This window comes from Mus pahari, chromosome 14 (genome assembly GCF_900095145.1).
Source record: "Mus pahari chromosome 14, PAHARI_EIJ_v1.1, whole genome shotgun sequence".
NCBI classification, from domain to species: domain Eukaryota; kingdom Metazoa; phylum Chordata; class Mammalia; order Rodentia; family Muridae; genus Mus; species Mus pahari.
The window spans coordinates 47,289,172-47,305,995 of NC_034603.1; the positions used below are offsets into that span (position 1 = coordinate 47,289,172).

The window sequence follows — 16,824 nt, forward strand, 5'->3', positions numbered from 1 at the left end:
ACTTTCCTTAATACTAAGAATGACTTTTAAGACAATTAAAAGAAAACTCTTTTGTTTGGGAATTTTCTAGGAGTCTCTCACTTACTGTATTTTTATTTTTTTAGATTTTTTTTTTTTTTTTTTTTTTTTTTTTTTTTTTTTGTCTGTGGTGCCCTGTAACTAAAGGAACTCTGAAAGAAAATCCTGGTGGGATGCACAAAGAGACTTATCAGAACTCTGTGGGATCCTCCTTCCTGTAGGCTGTTGGAAATATTTCCTTCTTTATTTCAGCTCCATGAACTTTACCACTTTTTTTTTTTTTTTAGATATTAAGGAAATAGTTGCTTTTCCTGTTATAGTTGAGTTGGAACTATGATTTTTATTGGACATCTGTTGGTGGATGATGCCAGATCCAGAGTCAGCACTGAGTTTGTTTTAATAAATTTCATTAATATCTATTCTTTTTAACATCTGTCCTCCTTCATACCCTGTACTAACATAGCTGCTGATCTTTGCCTGGCTTAATTGCTGACATTTTCTTCTCCCTATAATACATACAGCTTTTCCCCTGCATTCTGCATTCAAACACATATCTTAATATCTCAGTATTAGGTGATTAAGTGCTTTAACAGTTCATCAAGACTGTGTCAGATTGGAGCTGGAGAGATGGCTCAGTGGTTGAAAGCACAGGTTACTCTTGCATAGGACACTGGTTTGATTCCTACCATCCACATGGCAGCTCACAGCCACCTGTGAAGCCAGTTCCAGGGGATCTGATGCCTTCTTTTGTATTTTTCAGGCACTGCATGCACATGCTGCACAGACATGCATACAAGCAAAACACCCTTACACATAAAATAAGATAAAGTAGTTAAAAGAAAAAAAGACTACATAGGTATGTTTTGTACTATTTTTTTTCCGTCAAGTGGAAGATGTAGGAGTGTAACTCTGAAGAGAGATTGTACATTTGAGAAACAAGAAAAGTACATTATTAGTAACTATAAATGCGTGAAGATACCTGAGTGAGTGAACAGGCATACTGCACAAACAGCTCTCCTGGGACTATTTCAAATTTAATACAGTCCCATCAAGGAGTTTGAAATTCCCATGGAATTTGAAATTTTCAAAATATTTTAAATTTTATTGAAAATAAACAGCTAAGAAAATGTTATAAAGAAAGAAAGTGCAGATGTGATAGTACAGATGTCTCCTCACATATTGTAATGGCATAGTAATGAAAACATGAATGTTCAGAAATCAGCCAGCAGATCTACTTGAAAGACAGACAGCTGAAGTGTCACAAACTGATTAGTGAGATGAAGACACTTAAGAAATAAGTGTGGAAAGTGAATTAAGTGAGTTAAGTGAATTAATTAGAATGTTAAGAGATAAGTTTGGAAAGTGTAGGTTACTTACATAAAACATACCAAAGTAAGTTCTGGCTGCATTTAGAAGCATTGGTAGAGGTGGGTGCTTAGCTGCTTTTATGTGGGCAGTTTGTGTGAGAGCAGTACACCCAGGAGAAAGATGAAGGGAGGAAGGAAGAGATCACTTCAGGAGACTCTGCAAGATCTCCACAGAAAAGAGAACACACAAGTGTGTGACTAAGCTAGGCCTGGGAGGTGGCTTCAACTGAATGTGGAAAGATTAATGTCCTTAGTTCAGGTCTCTCTGTAGCTTAGTAAATGAATCACGGTAGCATAATACTAAAAAAGAATATTTTTAAGTTTGTTAATAAAAATTACATATTGAAAGAATTGTGGAAAATGTTTTTAAAGATTAAATCCTGAGGGTCTGTAGCATTCATTGTAAACAAGAACAGTGTTTCTAGAGAGACATTTAGAAGTAGATTCGACCCTTAAGAATATTCACATCTGGGGCTGGAGAGATGGCCCGGTGGATAAGAGACTGGTTGTTCTTCCAGAGGTGCCAGGTTCTATTTCCAGCACCAACATGGCAGCTCACAGCTGTCTATAACTCCAGTTTAGTGGATGCAGTATCTCACACAGACATAAACACATGCAAAATACCTGTAAAAAAAAGTAAACAAAATAAAAATAAAGTTAAAGAATATTCACATTTTTTGACATTATAGTTCTACTTTTTAATATTTTCCTGAAAAAAATTAATGCTGAGGAACCAGCAAGATGACATGGTAGGACAAGTCCCATGCCACAAAGCCCGATAACCTAACTTCAATCCCTGGGGCTTACTATGTAAGGGTGGAAGGAAGGAGCCAACCCCACAGAGTTCTCCTCTGACCTCACCAGGACACACATACCCTTCCACACATACTTTTTAAAAGAATTAATGCAGAGATGTTTATAGCATATTGTTTTTCTGTTGCTACATTAAAACTAAGGTATATCTTGTTATAGTAAAGAGCCCAGCTGTTAAGTGAGTAGATGTTAATTGATGAGCTATGACAGGTAATAATCATGAAAGGATCTTATAGATCATAGCCTATAGTATTCCTAGTGTCCATCAGCTTCTCTCACTCAGTACCACCTCCTCAAACTCAGAGATCCGCCTGCCTCTGCCTCCAAGTGCTGGGATTAAAGATGTGTGCCACCACCCTCTAGCTCGGCTTTCTTACTTTAAAATTAGTTTTTTTTTCAAAGTTTAGTATCTTTACCTCTTACCAAATGTTTGTCTAGGCCTCATTCAAGATAAAAATCTTTATCTTCAACCTTCTCTCTGGTCCTTTATTGTGGGAAATAATTAAAGAGACAGAGACAGACCATTCCAAGCTATACACAGCTACTCTCCTGCCCCAGCTGTCTCAGTCTTGCTGCTTCCACTAGCCCCAGCTCCAGTTCACCTGCCTCAGAGCCGCTTGTATCTTTCTAGCCATCTATGCCATGCAACTAGCCATCGCAAATCCCCTTACCCAGTAAATCAAAACTTCTTTAAAAAAAAAAAAAAATGGATATCTTTTTTATTTACATTTCAAATGTTATCCCCTTTCCTGGTTTCCCCTCTGGAAACTCCCTATCCTACCCACCACCCACCCACTCCCACCTCCCCACCCTGGCATTACCCTACAATGGGGCATGTAGCCTTCCCAGGACCAAGGGCCTCTCCTCCCATTGATGTCCAACACATGGGTTCCTCCATGTGTTGGTTGGTGGTTTAGTACCTGGGAGCTCTGGGGGTTCTGGTTGGTTGATATTATTGTTCTTCCTATGGGTTGCAAACCTCTTCAGCTCCTTCAGTCCTTTCTCTAACTCCTCCATTGGAGACCCCATGCTCAGTCCATACTCAGTCCAATGGTTGGCTGCGAGCATCTGCCTCTGTATTTGCCAGGCTCTGAAAGAGCCTTTCAGGAGACAGCTATATATATCAGGCTCCTGTCAGCATGCACTTCTTGGCATCTGCAATAGTGTCTGGGTTTGGTATCTGTATATGGGATGGAGCCCCAGGTGGGCAGTCTCTGGATGGCCTTTCCTTCAGTCTCTGTTCCACACTTTGTCTCCATATTTCCTCCTGTGAGTATTGTGTTCCCCCTTCTAAGAAGCACTGTAGCATCCACACTTTGGTCTTCCTTCCTCTTGGGCTTCATATGGTCTGTGAAATTTATCTTGGGTATTCCGAGCTTTTAGTCTAATATCCATTTATCAATGAGTGCATACCATGTGTGTGTTCTTTTGTGACTAAGTTGCCTCACTTAGGATGATATTTTCAAATTCCATCCATTTGCCTAAGAATTTCATGAAGTCATTGTTTTTAATAACAGTAGTATTCCATTATGTAAATGTACCACATTTTCTGTATCCATTCCTCTGTTGAGGGGCGTCTGGGTTGTTTCCAGCTTTAGGCTTTTATAAATAAGGCTGCTATAAACTTAGTAGAGCATGTGTCCTTGTTATATGTTGGAGCATCTTTTGGGTATATTCCCAGGAATAGTATAGCTGGGTTCTCAGGTAGTACTATGTCCAATTTTCTGAGGAACTGCCAGACTGATTTACAGAGTAGTTGTACCAGATTTCAATTCCACCAACAATGGAGGAGTGTTCCTCTTTCTCCACATCCTCTCCAGCATCTGCTGTCACCTGAGTTTTCAAAGTTTATAATTATCAGTTTTATATATCAATACATTCTCAATTTACAAGATGCCCACACAATAATTTTAGAGTCAATTAATGATGACACAAGCTGCCCACCAAGATTAGACAAGTTATCCCAATCATTCTATTCTTTTATGATATTCATAGCTATCTGTGGTTATTTAAAGCCATGTGGAATCTAGGTCATCTTTCTCTTCCTCCCATCTTCCTTCTTCCTCTCTGTTCTCTCTTTCCCATTGCTAAAAATCTCCACTCGCCTTCCTTTTCCACTGCCCAATCACAGGCTTCTTGTATTAATATTTAAATTAATTGGAGGAAAATTCTGCTGCATCCTTTATGATTGAATCATTACTGAAGCTAGAGAGGTGGATCAGCAGTACTGGCTGTTCCTTCAGAAGACCTGGGTCCAATTGCCAGTACCCATGTAATGGCTCACAGTGCCTATAACTCTGGTCCCAGGGGATCAGACACTCTTTTCTGGCCTTGTTGGACACCAGGCAAGTATGTGGCACATAAACATACATGTACACAACATACTCATCATACACATAAAAATTAAAATGTTTGTAATTTTCTTTGACTATCTGTGCTAATGGAGTATTTTCTCCACAGGTATTGAATTGAAGCACCTTTGTTTGGAATATATGACCCCATGGCTGTCAAATCTAGTCCGTTTTTGTAAGCATAATGATGATGCCAAACGACAAAGGGTTACTGCCATCCTTGATAAGCTAATAACAATGACTATAAACGAGAAGCAGATGTATCCTTCTATTCAAGCAAAAATCTGGGGGAGCCTTGGGCAGGTATTGAATTTATACTGATACTTATCTAGTGCCTCTTTTGTGCTAGTAATTCTTGGTTTCCATGTTATACAGAGCACACTGTTCTGTCCTTCAGAAGCATGTTGACACATACCCAGCCCTGTAAATAGCTAATGCATCTCAGAGCTCTCTTCCTTGCATAATTGTATAGAGTTTAGCTATAGGTACCTGTTGTCATTCCTAGTAAGTAGTGTTTAAATATGTACTTAGTCCCTATACACCACAGATCTCAGTCACTGCTTCTCAATAATGTTATTCAGACCATCTGCTTGCATTTATAGTTGTAGCATAGATACAGCTTTCCTTAACCTGACAAGGGAGGTGCAGGTTATTCCTTCAAAATAATCACTTAAGGAAGCAGTGCCCTTAACTTAGACAATGTTGTAAATCCTATAAATGATTTTAATTTACTTTGGAGCCATTTTTCTTATTAAAGTAATTAGATTGGTCATGTGTTACTGTCTTAGAGTACAGACATAGTGTCTAAGCAGCTGAAGATAGTCATATAAAGATGTTTAAACTCTGAAGAAGTCAAGTGGCACCCTCATCCTTCCCTGGATGTTTTACAGGTCTCTTAAATCTAAACTTTGAAAGTCTCAAGTAAAACAAGATGCCCACTACTTGGCTCTTTTGAGCATTTCTTAATTAAAGGCAGCATGTCTGACAGCAACATGACATTCCTTGTCTCACCAGATCACAGACCTGCTGGATGTTGTGCTTGACAGTTTCATCAAGACCAGTGCGACAGGAGGCTTAGGGTCTATCAAAGCTGAGGTGATGGCAGACACAGCTGTGGCTTTAGCTTCTGGAAATGTGAAATTGGTGTCGAGTAAGGTAACCACTTTTCCTGTACCTCTTGTCTATGCCATGGTATATCTGTTTTATCATCTTGTGAGTTTTTGTCTTATAACCAGCTAAGTTTAAACAGATTTATTTGAGTGAGAGTGTGTGTACATGTGTGCATGAATGTCTGTGTACACACATGTCGTGGCACACATGGAGAAGTCAGGATAATTTGTGGGAGTCAGTTATCTCCTTCCACCAGATGGCTCCCAAGGTATGGAGCTGGACAGTATGCACCCTAACCTGCCGAGCCATCTCATCCATCCTGAATTATTTTTTAAGATTTGCTTAGTTTTCTTTTGTGTGTATGTGTGCCACATGTGTACAGTGTCTGCAGAAATCAGAAGAAGGTGTCAGAAGCCCTGGAACTGAAGTTGCAGAAGGTTGTAAGCTGCCATGTGGGTGCTGGGAACCAATGTTCTCTTTAAGAGCAGCAGATGCTCTTAACCTCTGAGTCATCTCTCCAGCACCCTCAATTTTATGTGTGATGGAACTTTTAGTCTTATGTTTTTAAAACTTCTTGTTCTTTACAGGTTATTGGAAGGATGTGTAAAATAATTGACAAGACTTGCTTATCTCCAACTCCAACTTTAGAACAACATCTTATGTGGGACGATATTGCCATTTTAGCCCGCTACATGCTGATGCTGTCCTTCAACAACTCCCTCGATGTGGCAGCTCATCTTCCCTATCTCTTCCATGTTGTCACTTTCTTAGTAGCCACAGGTCCCTTGTCCCTTCGAGCTTCCACACATGGGCTGGTCATCAATATAATTCACTCTCTGTGTACTTGTTCGCAGCTTCATTTTAGTGGTAAGTTCCTAGAAGGTGATCTCTTTTTACCAGTTCTTTTTCAGCTTTACCTTACCTGACTGCTATAGGTTTCTTACTGTAATAGTGTTGACTCACCAGGCCTACAAGCAGGAATTTGAAATTTTATCAAACAAGAAAATAATAAAAATAACTTACACACCATAGAAAGCTACAATAAAGGCTTTCTTTGTCATGCAGATACTATAATTGTAATTATCATGTAACCTAAAAGTTTATTATTAGTTAATAGTGTTGGCATTACTAGTGCAGGTTTATCATATAGCCACTAATGTAATGCATCTAGGAATTTGATTTAGGGAGCATGGTTGTGTGATTTTTGCATGATATTTACATTTTATTGAATTGAAGATGAAACATATCACTTTAGAGTTAAAATATTGGTATTTTCTTTTTCTTTTACAGAAGAGACCAAGCAAGTTTTGAGGCTCAGTCTAACAGAGTTCTCATTACCCAAATTTTACTTACTGTTTGGCATTAGCAAAGTCAAGTCAGCTGCTGTCATTGCCTTCCGTTCCAGTTACCGGGACCGGTCCTTTTCCCCTGGCTCCTATGAGAGGGAGACTTTTGCTTTGACGTCCCTGGAAACAGTCACAGAAGCTTTGCTGGAGATCATGGAGGTATAGAAGGAAAAAATGACAAGAAATCAAATTAAAATCATATTTAAAATGTGTAATATGAAAGGTGTAATGTCACAGGAGGGAGAGACAGGTAGATTGTGTGAGCTTGAAGCCAGCTGAGTCTATGTAGGGAATTCTAGGCCAGCCAGGCCTACATAGTAACACCTCATCTGAAAAAAAATTGGTTTATTCTGTCACAGTACACATTGTCCTTTAGAATGTGTTCTTTCATTAAATTTATCTTACTTTATGTATCTGAATGTTTTGCTGGCATGTATGTATGTACACCACATGTGTGCCTGGTGTCCAAGGGTGAGAGAATAATCCAGAAGAGGACATCAAATTCCCCAGAACCAAAGCTACGGATAGATATGAACCACTTTGTGGATTCTAGAAACAGAACCCATATCTTTCCTCTGCCAGAACAAGTGCTCTTAATGGCCTAGCCATGTCTCCAGCCCCTAGAATGTATTTTTTAATAACAGATAACACTTATAGACATGAGAATATTAAATATTCCTAGAAACATTTATGTACACATATATATTTAGAGTATTCTGTTTTTCAGGCATGTATGAGAGATATTCCAACGTGCAAGTGGCTGGATCAGTGGACAGAACTGGCTCAAAGGTGTGTCCTCAGTTAAATAGTAGCTGGAGCTGTGTGTGTATTGTTGAAAGTAGCCTTTGCAGCGGTAGCAATCTCGTATTACAATGTGCATACACACAAAGGTTTTCATCAGCTCCTTGGCTCTTTTCATTGCAGATTTGCGTTTCAGTATAACCCATCGCTGCAGCCAAGAGCTCTTGTGGTGTTTGGCTGTATCAGCAAACGAGTGTCTCATGGGCAGATAAAGCAGATTATCCGAATTCTTAGCAAGGTACCTAGTCCTCTTTTCCCAAAGATTTGTTTCAACTTACAGAGTATACTTCAAGTTTTAAAAAACACACTAAAATGTAATGTTATTGGCACTGTAATTTTGTATTTGTTAAGCATTTAAACTTTTTTTTTTTCCTTACTGCAATTCTTTGAAGTGATGAAATATTACCTAACTACCTTTAAGCTCAACATCGTGGTACATGCCTTTAATCCCAGCACTCTAGATACAGAGGCAGGCAGATTTATTTGAGAGTGTGAGGTCAGCCTGGTCTATGTAAGTGAGTTCCAGGACATAATTGAAAGAACTTGTCTCAAAAAGAAAAAGAAAATATCTTCTAAAAGTTGTATTTACCTCTTTTTCTAATCAGGTATACTTAATCAGTCTTGAAAGCTGTATAGCTTTAATATAAAGCTATGTCATTTATAATTAATATAATAATGCCCTTCTTATTAGAATGTAATATAGAAATATTTTTAAAATAAGTATAGAGTATTCACCATTTGTAGAAATTGTCAAATACCTAAATGTTTCTCAGCTAAATCTGAGATTCATTGTAGGAAGTGGTGTTTTATTTCAATGAAAAGTAAAAAAAGATTTCTGTTTCCCTAAAAGGCACTTGAAAGTTGTTTAAAAGGACCTGACACTTACAACAGTCAAGTTCTGATAGAATCCACGGTGATAGCGCTAACAAAATTACAGCCGCTTCTTAATAAGGTAATCATCGGTATTGATTCTGCGTGTGCTTTCCTTATACAGAGTTTAGGAAGTAGGATGGATTGAAGAGAAGTATCAAGAAGAAACTATAGTCAACATGGAGCCTCTTGTCACAGAATTAGAGAATAAGGGGGAGTGGCCTCGCCTGGTGGCCCACACCTTTATCCCATCACACATGAAGAAGCAGCTTGATTTCTGTTATTGAGAGGCCAGCCTGGTCAACATAGCAAATCCCAGGACAGCCAGGGCTACAAAGAAAATACTTGTCTCAAAAGGAAGGGAGGTGGGGTGGAGAAAGAAGGCTCGGGGAGAGATGGGGTAGAGAGGAAAGGAAAAGGAAGGGTTGATTGGAAAGGGGGTGTAAGAAGAGAACTGCAGGCAGAGCAGAGCCTGTGTCACAAGTCTTAGAAGTTTGAAGTAGCGGAAGAGTAAGTATGGAGTATCTTTTCTCCTTTGCTTAATTATTTGTGATTTTTTTTTTCTCTTTGGTACTAGAAGAAAGTTGAGCTGGATGGTGGTAGTGCAAGCCTGTAATCACAGCAGGAAGCAGGGGCAGGTGATTTTTGTGATTTTTGAGGTCAGCCTGATCTGCAGAGCAAGTTCAAGGACAGCCATAGCTACCCAGAGATAATCCTGTCTTGTGGGGGGTGGGGGTGGGGAGAGTTGAGTATCATATATGTATCTGGTAGTGCTTAGAGATATACAAGTGGTAGTAAAGTTCACAAGTGACCTGGGTCTGGGGTAGGTATGGATGTTGAGCCGTGGACAAGTAAAGTCAATAAACTACCACTCAATGTGTTAGTTAGTGATCACTACTGTAGGGGATGTAAAGCCAGGAGCAGTGTACCTGCTCACCAGAGGCATCTGTATGCTAGCTTAGGGTGTAATCAAAGGTATAGTACTTGATTAGCATGTATTAGACCTTGGGTACAGTCTCCACCAAGGGAGGGGGAAAGGTAGGAGGGAGGCATGGAGTACATATGAATAAGAGTTTATACTAGCAAGAGTGATATGAAGTTGAAAGACTAGTGTCTAACTGAGCTAGAAGTAAGTAGGACAGTGGGGTACTAGATAGACCATCCTTGTAGAGAGTTAACAGAGAAAAGGGTAAAGATTGAGTAGAATTAATCTAGCATTCAGCACTCTTCAGGAAGGAGTTTGGAAATGATCATTTCCTAGGTGACAGTATGGTAAAAGTAGGACACAGGCAACCCAGAGGAGGGAAGAAGTGCCTGCAGAAGGACAGTTAGCCTGGGCACTGTCTGCATTGTAACCAGGAAGTGGCAGGTATCAGTCTACTATAGAGAATCTGCCAACTCTGGGCACTGGATTTGGCATCCAGCATTGGGGGAAATCCAGAGGAAGAACAGGCTCTCAAGCTAGCTTACGGTACTTGTAATCAGAAACATGGAGCCAGCCAAGTGCTCATCTGTCTGTAAGTGGTTCTCAGAGGAGAGGAAGCACATTCACTTGGTGGGTAGCCTGCTCTGGTTTATGCTGCAGCATCGTGGAAGACAGTATGTCTTGGTTCACCTCACTCACTGGAGCGCGTCTTTTTTTCTAGGACTCACCACTGCACAAAGCCCTCTTTTGGGTTGCTGTGGCTGTGCTGCAGCTAGACGAGGTCAACTTGTATTCAGCGGGCACTGCACTTCTGGAACAAAACCTGCATACCTTGGACAGTCTCCGGATATTCAATGACAAGGTGCGTACAGTGAGTCTTCTCTTCCTTGTCTCCTATGGCTCTCCAGATGTCAGAAGAGGTCCATAATCTAGATATTATGGTAGCGAATTTTATTGTGAATATAGTTCCTTAGTAGCTCACTAAAAATTGTTTAATCCATAGTTCCTACATAAAAATAGCCAATAACAGTGTGTCCTACCATTAGTGATTGGAATAGTAATAAGGAGGGCTGGAAAGATGGCTCAGCAGCACTGACTGCTCTTCCCAGCACCCACATGGCAGCTCACAACCATCTCTAATTCAAGTCCCAGGAATCTAGTGCCCTCTCTGGCCTCCTTGGACACTACACATACATGATGCACAAGCATACATGGAAGCAAAACACCCATGCACATAAAATAAGCATATATATTTTTTTTAATTTTAAAATAATACTGAAGAGGAATAATAGCTACCACACCAGGTCCTTTGCATTCATTACTGGTTATCTTTAGTAGCATTCTTCATCCTTGTTTATTCTTACTTATAACGTGTGTGTGTGTGTGTGTGTGTGTGTGTGTGTGTGTGTGTGACTGTTTTTTCAGTTATTCAATAAGAAAACTTATTTTTATTGACTGTGCACTTGAAGGAAAACCTGTACAATTAGTAACAGAGAAGCAAGTTGGATACTCTTCAGACAATTTTTGCCAAGTCTCACTTTAAAGTATACCAATAGCAGCCCCCTTCACATTGATCAGCATAGGTAGGGGTTGGATTTTGGTTCAGAGTATAGAGGATAAAATAAAGCAGCCCAGAATTGGGCTAGTGATGACCTCGGTTCAGTTCCCAGACCTCACATGTGTGCTAAGTAAATGCAAACTGTTAACTTCACAGCCAGTGCAAAAGTATGTTCCTTTTGTTTTGGAGAAAAACAGAAACAGCTTAAGAGGAAAAAGAATGTTCTTTTGAAGAAAATGTGTGTGCACATGTGCACACAGTCGAAATTATCTTGAAATGAACTAAGCTATGTGGAAATAGAACATGGCCTGAGTATGAAGATAACCTGGTCTAAAGTCCTTGTTTGTTTGTTTGTTTGTTTGCTTGCTTGCTTGCTTGTAGTATAGAATGTTTCCCTACATGTATAACATATGTGTATCACATGTGTGCCTGGTCTGGTGCTCCTGAGGTTAGAAGAAGGGAACTTCTTCTAGAAGTTAGATCATCTGGAATTGGAGTTACAGTGATTGTAAAGTGCCATATAGAAGTTCTGGGAAGCGTTCTCAGGTCCTCTGTAAGAGCAGCAAGTACTCTTGACTACTGTGCCATCTGTCCAGCCCCTAAAGTACTTGCTCACTGTATATAGTATGATATAGACCCAAAACAGCTGGAAGTCTAGGAAATGTGAAACTATGTAGCTGTCCAGCAGCCATGGGCAAAGGGGGTGAGAAAAGGATGAAGCCAAGACAAAGGTTCTGATCAAGGCTCAAAGTTTAATAATAAGCATTGCATATATAAAGGAAAAAAAACCACAAAACCCATCCCCTTCTTCCGCTGGAGTATGTTGTAGAGCAAGGTCAACGCAGGCAGCTGAAACTTCAAAGTTTCCATGAGAACCTGCAACTGCAGCCAAGACAGATGTCTCTGTCCAAGTTGATAAGAGCTGTCATGGCGAATGTTCAAGGTCTGCTTAGCCTGCTCAAGGCTGGGAAAGAATGCTCAGCCTTTTCAAGGCTGGGAAAGGTCTACTCAAAGCTGAGAAGGCTACAAAACTAAATTGTAGATAGAAGATACCTTGAAGTTTATCAGTCAGACCTCTGTTCACAAAATGGAAAGGAGTAAAGAAGTTACTGGAATATGTCTGGTTCTGAGCTTCTTCCCTTCTCTACTAACTACATTGCTCTGCTCTGGAATTGATTGAGATCATGGTGGTTGCAAGTGATGGCTAGCTATTGGCTATTTGTATGTTAAGGATATTTACAAATAAAATATCTAAAGAGATATTTTCTTTCTTACCTTTACATTAGAGTTAATAAAGCTTATTAAAATCAGCAGACTATTCTCTGGGATAGTAGAATTAGAGTAATAGTGCTTGCCTTTCGGTCCTGCTCCTTGAGAGGCTGAAGCAGAGGCAGTCCTGTAGGAGTTGGATATCAGCAGACAAATGTAGCAGGGCATTTGGTTAGTGGCTGTAATATTAGCACTTGAGAGGTGTAGACACAGAATCAGGAGTTAGTCAGTCTTTGCTACGTAGCAGATTCATATAGCTCAGTGGTAAGAGTGCTTGCCTAGCATGTATAAGGCTCTGGGTTTGATCCCCAGGAACCCCTGGCCCCAACATACAAAACACACACACCATGTTGTAAATTAAAGTAATTTGAGTTGTCCACTATTTTATTATTTTATTTTTTTTACTGTCTTATACCAGTTAATTTATAGTAGCTTAAATGTTCTTATAGGTGTGTCTGTTATCTAAAAATAATTTCTCTGAAGCTGAAAGAACTACTTAGCATATGAGAGCTGTTCAACGCAAGTAAAAAAGTAACTTTTTAAGTAAAATATCTGAGCCAAGAATACGAATTAGGCTTGGGGTTCTAGTACTGGAAAATGAGAAGGGAAATTTCTGTGTGAACTCCATCAACTATCTATCTCCTGATTGTTTTTAATAGAGTCCGGAAGAAGTATTTATGGCAATCCGGAATCCTCTGGAATGGCACTGCAAGCAGATGGATCACTTTGTCGGACTCAATTTCAACTCTAACTTTAACTTTGCACTAGTTGGACACCTCTTAAAAGGTAAAGAGACTTTTTGTTAGAATGTTTTGTGAAATTGTATCTAGAAGCCAAAAGTAACTAAGAAGAATTGCTTACTTGAGATAAATTGCTGTAATCTAGCATATATATTTTACTTTAAAATGAAAACCATATCTGTATAAGTTGTTTCAGTTCATATTTAACTAGAATCTAGTTTACATATCAGACCTTAAAAGAACAAAGTAGTTAGTAGTAAAATTCCCCCAAGACTTAATTGCTATGTTACTAGTTACTAGAAAACTGCACATGATGTTATTTCAGTGTGCATATTGCGAATGTTATTGTACGAATAGAATCAAGAAGGCTTAGGGATGAGGTCAGTCATAGAACACTTGGGGTAAGTTTCCAGCATTGCCAAGGAATAAAAGAGATTTTCAGTTTAGATCACACTGCTGTTCAGATATGATCGTAGACACTCTGTGACTTGTTTCTAGTGTGTTTTCAATCAGTATTCTTTCTGTGTACATTAGAGTGCTGCCATTCTGGTACCTCTCTTCCAGTTTTCATTGCTGCTTCTATAGTTAACCAGACTAGAGCTAATGTGCTTCTACCTAGCTTTAGCTGCTCATTGCCAGCTTCATAGCTTCAGAGCCATGCTTTAATAAGGTGCTTATATGTATAAAATAAATAAATCATGTTAAGGCAGAGGCAGGTAGAGTTCAAGGCCACCCTAGTCCTTAGCTTCATAGTGAAACACTATCCCCAAAATTAGGAAAAAGACAAAAAACAAAAGTAAGAAAGCAAAAAAAAAAAAAAAAGGGAAAAAATAATTTTTAAAGATGTATTTATTTTATGTATACGAGTGATTTGCCTGTGTGTATATTTGTGTAGCACCTGTGTACTTGTTACCTGAGAACTAGAGGTATAGGCAGTTGTGAACCCCTCTGTAGGAACCACATTCTGGTCCTTAACTTCTGAGTCATTGCTGTAGCCCCAAAGGAGAAACACTTTTTAAATATTAGCACCCTTACTTCAAATGGAATCTCAGGGGGAGCTCTAATGCGCAGTTTCGTTTGTATTTATTTCTAACCTCTATACTTCTTTAGGAAATGGAAAAGTCAAGAATGCCCTTTCTTTCCTAATGCCTTCTCCTTTAGGGCTTCAGGGAACGCCCTCTTCTACACATTTTAGAGTACTTAATCTTATGTATAATTAACTTCACATTTTTATGTTTTACCTTCACAAATGGCTATTCTTGGATGGCAGGAATTTTCTTTTGTTGTAGAGTTACTTGTCACAGCATAAAAGCTCAAACATTTGTTCATGGACTAATTAACTGGTTATTTGTTGTTGTTTTTTTCTTTTTATAGGGTACAGGCATCCTTCACCTGCCATTGTTGCAAGAACAGTCAGAATTTTGCATACACTACTAACTCTCGTTAACAAACATAGAAATTGTGACAAATTTGAGGTGAATACACAGAGTGTGGCTTACTTAGCAGGTAAACGCACAAAATTGACTAAATCAGCCTGACTCTACTATTGTCTTAGAATCACCAAATGATTTCCTTGCCTAGCTTTGGGCCTTTGCAGCTAGTCTTTAGTCCAGTAGAACATTCACAGTCCAGTCCTTTGGTATTTGAAGATGTAAAGGTTTTGCCAAAATAGTTTTCATTATAAAAGAATTTGCACTGGAATCTGAAATATATTCAAATCAAATTGCCTAAACCTATCCCAGCAGGCCATTGTAGCCTTCTCTTCTGTCCTCTATGTAAATTTCATAAGCATCACTTGTTATAGTCCCTCAAAATGGACATGATGTTTCGACCAATCTACTGCTGTCTCCACTCCAGTTTTCTACAGGGCTTCTGCCTCTTCAGTATTAATTCTTTATGATGTTTGACCTGGGCTGCCTGTCCAGTCCCCGCTATTTTTTTTTTTTTTTTGAAGATTTATTTATAGCCGGGCGTGGTGGCGCACGCCTTTAATCCCAGCACTCGGGAGGCAGAGGCAGGCGAATCTCGAGTTCGAGGCCAGCCTGATCTACAGAGTGAGTTCCAGGACAGCCAAGGCTGCACAGAGAAACCCTGCCTCAAAAAACAAAACAAAACAAACAAAAAAGATTTATTTATTTATTTTAATTATATTAGTACACTGTAGCTGTCTTCAGACACACCAGAAGAAGGCATTGGTTTCCATTACAGATCACCATGTGGTTGCTGGGACTTGAACTCAGAACCTCTGGAAGAGCAGTCAGTCCTCTTAACTATGAGCCATCTCTCCAGCCCCCAGTCCCCACTATTTTACTAAAGTGCTTTTGTGTGTCTTCTCTGTCCTTTCTCTACTGTATTCTACTCACAGAATGCAGTTTGAGGTATGGTTTGATGGAAGATGCCCATTCTCTTTTGCCAGCTAGTTTTGTTTGAAGCATACAACCTTGAACAAACCATTTTACATCCCAAAATATTTTACCAGTGCATTTCAGATGCATGCCCTGCCTACTTTTTGTGATTATTGAAAGCAGATATGCAATCAAGTGCTTGAGAAAGTAAGGTGTTTATCAAATTGCTTTGTTTTGTTTATGCAGTCTTTCAAAGCAGTCTGTAAACTCTTGAGGATAAGTCTATCCTGCGTGTTTATACACTTCATCTTCTCACTCTCCAGGGCTTTATATGTACACATAAAATAGTACATAGTAATAATAATAACCTCTTTAAGTTTGGAAGAAATGAAGCCTGTTTTATCAGCTTTTCCTTTTCCTGTTAGCTCTACTCACAGTGTCCGAAGAGGTTCGAAGTCGCTGTAGCCTCAAGCATAGGAAGTCCCTTCTTCTTACTGATATTTCAGTGGAAAATGTTCCTATGGATACATATCCCATTCATCATGGTGACCCCAGCTATAGGTAAGTGGGCAGGGTCTCATTATTACATAGCTGTAGTCAGACTTGAGTTTCCATGTGGTGGAGATCAGCAGCAGAGGACTCTAGAAGGGAGCAGAGCGGCAGCTCCAGATGGTCTGGCAAGTGTAGCTATCAATGTTTGCTCTACAGGTCATGGTATTTTATATAGGCAGTATTAAAGTTATTCTAGTCTGTTCTTATATTAACATTAGTTCATCTCTCTAAACACAAAACACTTGAATAAGGAAGAAAGACAGTCCTGAAAAGTTTGGTTGCAGAAAAGGACCTGAGGAAAAACCTAACATGAAATACAAGTACCATTGCATCCCTGATGCTAAGAACTAAGAGTGGGCAGGAGGGTCAGCTGAGAGGGTAAAAGCACTTGTATTCTTGCAGAGGTCTCAGGTTCTCTCAGTTCCCTGAACCCACATGATTGTTCATAGCCATCTGTACCCTAAGTTCCAGAGGATCTGACATTCTCTTTGGACTACCTTGGATAGCAGATACATTGTACATGTACACACGTGCAGGCAAGACACTCATACACACAGAGTAAATAAATATTTTAAGAAACTACAACAAAAAGTGATGTAGAAAGGTAAAAAACATTCATATGAACTGTTTATTATTGTCATTACCATTTAAAACCTTTCTGTAGTGTAGTTTTATTGTTTTTGCTTTGATGCAAGCTCTAGGTATCTTTGGCTGGTCTGGAACCCCCTATATAAAGTAGGCTGACATTGAACTCAGAGA

The 16,824-nt window shown here is 39.3% G+C and overlaps 1 protein-coding gene across 1 annotated transcript in view; it reads left to right on the forward strand.

The window, feature by feature from the left end:
• Nf1 (neurofibromin 1) overlaps positions 1–16,824 on the forward strand; it is a 248,403-nt gene that overhangs the window by 206,416 nt on the left and 25,163 nt on the right. Inside the window, exons 40-50 of the mRNA XM_021212697.2 lie at positions 4,659–4,852; positions 5,564–5,704; positions 6,247–6,526; positions 6,950–7,164; positions 7,733–7,794; positions 7,930–8,044; positions 8,657–8,758; positions 10,323–10,463; positions 13,088–13,214; positions 14,543–14,674; positions 15,939–16,074. Coding sequence (XP_021068356.1) covers positions 4,659–4,852; positions 5,564–5,704; positions 6,247–6,526; positions 6,950–7,164; positions 7,733–7,794; positions 7,930–8,044; positions 8,657–8,758; positions 10,323–10,463; positions 13,088–13,214; positions 14,543–14,674; positions 15,939–16,074 — 1,645 coding nt within the window. The remainder of the gene's footprint in view (positions 1–4,658; positions 4,853–5,563; positions 5,705–6,246; positions 6,527–6,949; positions 7,165–7,732; positions 7,795–7,929; positions 8,045–8,656; positions 8,759–10,322; positions 10,464–13,087; positions 13,215–14,542; positions 14,675–15,938; positions 16,075–16,824) is intronic.